This window comes from Stylophora pistillata, chromosome 9 (assembly GCF_964205215.1).
Source record: "Stylophora pistillata chromosome 9, jaStyPist1.2, whole genome shotgun sequence".
In the NCBI taxonomy this organism is placed as follows: domain Eukaryota; kingdom Metazoa; phylum Cnidaria; class Anthozoa; order Scleractinia; family Pocilloporidae; genus Stylophora; species Stylophora pistillata.
In genome coordinates this window covers 31,404,161-31,411,660 of record NC_142527.1, presented here as the reverse complement: position 1 = coordinate 31,411,660, position 7,500 = coordinate 31,404,161, and the positions used below count along the sequence as shown (strand labels likewise).

Here is a 7,500-nt window from a genome sequence, read left to right as displayed (position 1 = left end):
AATGCTAATACGTCGGGATACGCTGTATTGTTTATGCAGAGGTTTGATGCTTGTTGGTTATCTTGCTCTTGCTCAAGAACTCTTCTACAGCTTTGCTTTTCATTTACCTTTTGTCTTCATAAAAGGTTGGAATAACAATCAGTGTACGCTTATACCTTTTTTTGCTTACTGCTACGGGTCATCCAAAATTTCAACATTTAGACATTTAGTCCCGGCCATATAGAAAGAAATAAAAGCCCCCTCCAGGCTCTCACATGGTATATATCTGTCTGGTGGCATTGGAAACTGTGACGAACGCCGATTATGTTTCATTCTTGCGAATAATAGGGATGATTAAAACATATTAGAACTCTGTTGATGCATTTAGACATTTCCAAATCTTGTGAATTATGAAAGATTTGCTTTATAAAAACACTCGAAACTTTGAAATTTAGACTTTGACGGCGTACAAAGAAATCACCGGATCTCACAAAGACATCCAACGTTAATTAGAACGAAGGCTGATAGTTTCTAAAGCAACTGTTTGGGGCTGCGTCGGTGGGGGTAACGAAATAATTAGAATATATCAACAAAGTTGATATGGTAAATTGGCCACCGTTACGATTATAAAAGCTGACGTTTCGAGCGTTAGCCCTTCGTCGGAGCAGCCTCTAAATCTGACAAATAACGTAGTTTAGACTTTCAGGCGGAACCTCCGCAAACAATGCCCCGCAATAATAACGATAATTCTCTATATCATTAAGATGTTTTTAATATACTTTTCTTAAATTTTTAGTTAGCTTAAATGCACGACCCAGTGAGCAGCGACGCTTTAATCACCATCGTGTTGAAAGAAAAGTTATTGTATTTTATTGTACCATCGTGCATCGTGACGTTTCCGAAATTTGGCTCAGGAGAACGAGAACTAAACAGAATTGGGCGCTGAAGCGTCTTTCAAAGCGCTAACATGTGCAACCTCAATGCACCTAGTTTTCATTTATTTGTTTTTTGCATAGGGAACGAAGGATTATTTTCGATCAAATACGTTCATGAAAGGAAAACGTTAAGAGAGATCGGATGGCTAGATAGTAAACGCACTTGGCTCCATGTAGAAGGAAAATACGATTTCTTAGTCCGACGGGTTTCCTTTCACTTCATCTGCCCGTCACAAATTAAAGCTACTACGAAGGTCCTTTCTAAACAGTTCAAATAAAATAACTTGTAATATATGTTTATGGAAGCGGCATACTAATTCTATTGATAAGCACTACCCGAAGCACGAAGGAACACCGACCGGTCTCTATCGGTCCACTGAAGTTCTCGAACTAACAATATATTGGATATATCAACAAAGTTGAAATGCGTAGGATGCACGATCCTTGCAGTAGAGAGCGATACTTATGCAATAGCGAAAAACAGACCTGAAAATATCAGGCCTGTACGGGATTCGAACCACTGACCTCTGCGATACTAGTGCAATAACAATAATTAGCATTTGTATAACTCTCCTCCTGGAGAATTCCTGTTGGTCAACTCCAAGTAGAACATGGAACCATAACTTCCGTGCAGCAATACTATACAGGAGACAAATAACGGACCAAAGGGATCACATAGTCGACGGCCAAGAGATAGAGGTACTGTAGCCCTAGAGAGAGACCTACTGTAGCCCTAGCTGGATCACCCAATACGTAAACAGATAGCATGTATTGGATATTGTGGTCCTCCACGGTTTTAGCAGCAGAGAAAATGGACGTAGAGACCAGTGACCAGATCCAAATAAATGAAACTGTAAGTTTAGGCTTTCGGAACCAAAGATGGCGGCCGAGGGGATGGACAGTGGCATAGTACCGGTCGATTGCCATAAACGTCAGGCAGAGGATGGACGCTGTTAATGTGGCATAGTCAGTGCATACGATGAGTTTGCACGTGAATTCTCCCAATATGCCCGGTATCATCCATAAGCCGTCTGTATAAAGTTGAGCAATCGATCAGGCCATCACAAGCAACATCACCAGCAAATCAGTGATGGCCGCCATGTTGACGAACATGAAGCTTGTCAGTGATCTTCCTTCAGGTTCCTTTCACACGATTTAGGTGAGGAAACTTTTCCCTACAAGTGCTACGAGTATAGAGACGGCGTAAAGGACTGTGAGGATGATCCATTCGGTCTCTGATACCATCTTCAGTGTTTGTCTTGTGTGTTGCTTAAGTTTAATGGGATACTAGAAGACAGGTAGCGTTAGTTTTCAAACTGAACCGGAGTCAAAGACGTTAGCCGGTTTACTACAGACCGAATGAATTTTTTTATTGACGAGACGATATCAAGTTACACACAAGTAGAAGTGATCTACTTAGGACTCATGCCGGATCTAAGAGGAAATTATTCCCATTAGTGATCACATTTAATCCAAATTTACCTGATGTAAGTCGCATCATTAGAAAACCTCTGGGTATTTTGGAATCCAATCCCAAGTTAATAGAGCTTTTTCCCTCAAATTCGATCATAGCATCCTTTCGCAGATCTAAAAACCTTAAAGAATTGTTGGCGCCATCCCGTTATGGCCCTAACATCGAATGCGAAGGGACTGCTGAGGTTAAGGGATGTTTTAAATGTAATAGAACAAGATGCGATCTCTGTCGCAACTTCTTGGTTGAATCTAATTCCTTTTTAAGTTTTCAAACAGGCAAAAGTTACAAGATACGATCGAAACGTTCCTGTGATTCATCATTTATTCGGCTTTGTGCAAGAAATGTCGCCTACAATGCATTGGTTTCACAACAAATGACTTTAGAGTTAGATTTCGCAACCATAAGTCTGCTATGGTCACTAACAAAAAGACCTGTGAAGTAGCCGTACATTTCAACAAAACACCACATGATTTAAGCGATTTCTCATTCCAATGCATTGATCGAGTGCAGGCGACCGTAAACAATTCAGGTAACATCGAGAAACTTTTAATTACCAAAGAAGCATATTGGAGCGCACAGTTGTTCTCTCTGGCACCTTTCGGCTTGAATAAGCGCCAGAAATTTCACTGCAAAAAAAGAATAAGCTATAATTAGTGTGGAGAATTTTTTTAAATTGGGCTGGCATCAAAGGTCCGGTCTCAGCTTTGATTGGGAATTTTGGAGCAATTCTCGCCCTATTTCAACGCTGGTTCCTTAACATTTTCAGTGGATTCGACAATTTTTTAATTTCTATGTTTGTTTTTCTCGTAGATTGTGATAATTTCTCGCGTAGTAATTACTGTTTTCGTCAATACGTGTCATCGCGCCCTCTTTGTAAACCTATTTAAGGAGTTTGTAAGTTATTGCATTACCAGTGATGAAAGTCTCGGACCGAAACGCTTTTTATTAAACTTTTTAGATTTTTATCGAGTATATGTCTTCCTTCGCTCGAAGTTGTCCGTCCTCGTGTGCCACATTACTTCTATATTTAACAATTATTCGGCGAAGGCGAGGTGAATATCGTCGAATAATCCCCGAGACGAGGTCACACTGCAGAAACCCCGTTAATTAGCAATTAGCATAGTATATAAGCGATGGTATAGAGTCCTAAAGTGTGACGTCACGTTGCCATGACAGCATTTTTTTCTGGTCTAAACAGTTTAAACTCATACTTCAAACATGGCGTCTTTATCGATATGCTCACTCGTTTCTTTCTTTTCTGGAGAGCAGAAATCGCTTGATCGCGGAGAAAACCACTTCAAATCCGACCATGTCCAAAGCTTTATTTATTCCAGGGGAGTTATCAAAGGTGAAGTCCAAGCAAGCATGAAAAATAAGGACTACAAAGTCACAGTAAGTTGCCAATTTGGGATCACAACACGTATGTTCAATTCGAAGAACTCCCAACCCCGATTTCACCTCCAATTTAATGTTTATATTGCGGAATATATATTGCAACTTACGTGTCTGTTTCGAATTATCTTTTTATCAGATTTATCTCGATGAAAACCTTGAAATAAAAAACAGAGAATGCGAGTGTCCTCGCGGCGAGTTCAAGTGCAGTCACGCGGCAGCCATATTTATTTATGGCATCCATAACCTTAGCAGGACGGACCTGGAATGCCAATGGAAACGAAAGCGAAAGGCAGAAAGCGTACAGTCTGCAAGCCAGATGTTTCCAGCGCCACCGAAGAAGAAGGATTACAGCCCTTTGGCGCGCGATCCTAGCCGAGAAGATCGGATGTGGCTGTACAGCGAACTAAAGCGCTATGGCAAATTTACAGGGACCTGCTGGATCTTGAGTCCCGGACCACAACCTGCTACCCCTCTCTCGATCAAGACGATTGAGGATATCATTTACTCAGAAGGTTTCCTTATGGCATCTACGAAGGAAAAACAATTAGAGTACTTGATTGAGAATGCCAAAGTAGAGGAGCTAGCTAGAGAACCATAAATGTTGTGAGCACCCTCACGGCTGGCCAGCGAAACAGCCCTGCATGGCACCAAGCTCGTAGAGGCCGCCTGACTGCTAGTAATTTTGGCTCCGTCCTCCAGGCAAAAAGAGTTACACCGTCTCTTATCAAGCGACTACTTGGGGAATACAACTTGAATGGAGTTAAAGCAATTGCATGGGGACAGGACAATGAGACTGAGGCCCTGAAGTCCTTCACCAACATCACAAACTTTACACCTGTACAGACCGGCCTTTGGCTACTCGAGTCGGGAGTTCTGGGTGCTTCCCCTGATGGACTTGTGGGAGACGACTCGGTGATTGAGTGTAAGTGCCCCTACACACATCGAAATGCGACAATCAAGGAAGCTTGTGGGCACAAAGACTTTTACTTGGAGGAGAAGGAAGGGAATTATACGCTGTCTACCACACATGTTTACTGGCATCAGTGTCAAGGCCAGATGTTCCTGACAAAGCGCAAATTCTGCTACTTTGTTGTATGGACCACAAAGGATAGTGTTGTTATCAAGATTGAATGAGATGAATCTTGGGAGCACAATATTACTATCTTGAGTGATTTTTACTTTCATCAACTATTCCCAAAGATTACCGAGGGAGAACTTTGAAAAGTGGTGCACAGATGCTGGACATAATCAAAGTGGGGGGGAGGGGGGGGAGTGGGAGCTAATGTAAATAGGCAGTAGCTAATGTTAAAAGGTATTTTTTTAAATTTCATACATTAATTTCTTAATATAACATTACATATTCTACACTCAGATAGAGACACAAGATAAAGAACCCACATTTTTCCATTTAGCATAGTAACTTAATAATAAATTACATTCTTCCTGAAAGCAAGCTTAAACAATTTTTTTTGCAACCAATGGCTACTGGTAGCTGGTAACACTTATCCTGGTTACTCAACAGGGTCCAGGTGCATAAAACTTATGCCACGCTTACGTAGGCTTGGATAGCAATGCAAAGGGAAGGGGGGGGAGCCAAAACAAAATCCATGCAGCACAGGTTATTTTTTCTGACTACCTCTCACCATCCCTTAAAGCTAATTTAAGTGTGGCTTTAGTTTTATACACCTGGACTCAGGCTCCCAGCTTCACAGACACAAAAGTAAAACCTTTCAGCCAGCACGACTTTCACACTTGGAACTACTGGACGAAAGAATTCCATACTGGTCACATGCCCCTGACCTGGATTTAGTTGAAATGACAATTTAAGAATGTCACTGGATTTCATTATAATCTATTTTCACAGAACACATAGTAGTTTGTATTAATGAACATAAAGGAGATGAATATCAGAAAAATGTAAAACTGACCACATATTCTTGACCAAAGCTATGTCAATACCATTTGATCTGTTACAGTAGGGCTTCTAGTAATACAAAAATAATATTAAAAACTCATTGTACTATAATTTAGTTGAAAAAAGTTCTATTCAGTCAAATTCAAAGTCTTCGCAGCCATCCTTGATCAATGGATACTGCAAATTAACAAGAGCTGAGCACAGTTGGCATAGCTTGTCAGCATGGCACCTCAAAAATGCTGGGATGAAGCCAAGGATGCGAAAACTCTTAAGTCTTGGATTTGCACGCTCTACGTGGATGCCACATCGAGCTATTGATTTTGTCGCCCTTGCCTCACTCTCTGTAAACTTTCCATTGTTGAGAAATGGTGGTATGTTCACTGAAACACCTCTTGGAACTACATCGCTGATGAGAAAACCTTTGTCTGCCAGAACAAGATCACCAGCACTCAAATGTTTACAAAACCCAGACTCTTTAACCATGACCTTGTCACTGACTGAGCCAGGAAAAAGATCACTAACATAGGTTATAACTCCATTTGGGGCAACCCCTATAATGACTTTGAAAGAGTTCATTCCCCTGTAGCTGGAATTTGTAGCATTCTGCTGGGACATGAGCTTAGGTGCAGCAATTTCAATGTCTGTACAATCAATCACAATGCGGCAACTGCTGTACTCAGTAAAAGAGGATGGCAAACACATCTTGTTCTTTTCTCTAGATGGCACGGTTGTCATGATGTCTTTGAACAGGAGAGAATGCAAAACATGGACAAAAGTTAGTACTATGTTAGCAACAGTTGCAACACTGCATGAAAACAACTGGGCTAAATGTAGATTGGTATAATTTTGTTTCAGTTTCATCAGAGTGATAAATATCTGGTCCTCAAGTGTGATCCCCTAAACCTTCCATCCAGCATAATAGTTTATTTCACCCTTGAATCTTGAAACATATCCCACAACAATATCAAGAACATCCTTAGTGGGTAGACCTGTCTCCATCCGTATCACCTCAGGGCTCAAGCTCTTAGCAGAGTAGTGTGCACTATAGTAACTTGACATTTCCTTGTGTTTAGCAAGTTCTGTTGAAGTCATATCAAGCTCTATTGACAGCAGAGCTTCTTTGGAACTTGTCTTTTCCTCTTGTGAGCATTCAGTGGAACATGGTTCAGAGTTCTCTTTAATCTCTTCAAGCACAGATGCTACAGTTGGTAATTTCGTGGGCTCGGCAGACACTTTCCGTTTTTTCTTGGGGGTAGGTGTACTGGGAGGTGTTGGTCCTGTACCTGGCAGCAAGTCCAAACTATCAAACAGCTTGTGCCTGTTTCTGTCACTGATGGTTGGCATATTTTCTTTTCGCCCATCTTTAAAGTGACAACTGCAAAGTCGCGAATGTTTGCTGGGCTTTCTATCTCCTCTCCTATAACAGAAAAAGACAGAAGCAGTTACTATACTTGCGCTTAAAAAACCCAAAGTTTAGTTGGTCACATGCTTAACCTTGTAGTCTAAGACGTGAATGCGAAGCGAGTATTTCTCTGAGCTTGTTACTTAATACTAGTTAGTGTAAAAGCTTTGATACTCACAACTATCATATAGTTTTTTAGTAACTAAATAATCTTAGATCAAGACTGAAGACAAGGAAAGGCAAAGCCGCGAGAAAACAAATAAGACAAGAAAGAGAAACAGCTAATCGTGAATCAGTTTGAGATAAAAAAAAAACAGCTATTTCTAATCGATGGTACAGCATCGAAATATATATTTTTCGAAAAATACTCACCTTACAAATGATATCCACTTATCATAGA

General features: G+C 40.7%; 1 protein-coding gene across 1 annotated transcript; it reads left to right on the top strand.

Moving 5' to 3' along the window:
• The first annotated feature begins 3,526 nt into the window (after window positions 1–3,526).
• LOC148724298 (uncharacterized) lies at window positions 3,527–5,710 on the top strand. Its single transcript, XM_088733191.1, has 2 exons — window positions 3,527–3,780; window positions 3,920–5,710. The coding sequence occupies exons 1-2, from the start codon at window positions 3,607–3,609 to the stop codon at window positions 4,379–4,381; spliced, it is 636 nt and encodes a 211-aa protein (XP_088589317.1). The 5' UTR covers window positions 3,527–3,606; the 3' UTR covers window positions 4,382–5,710.
• Window positions 5,711–7,500: the final 1,790 nt, after the last annotated feature.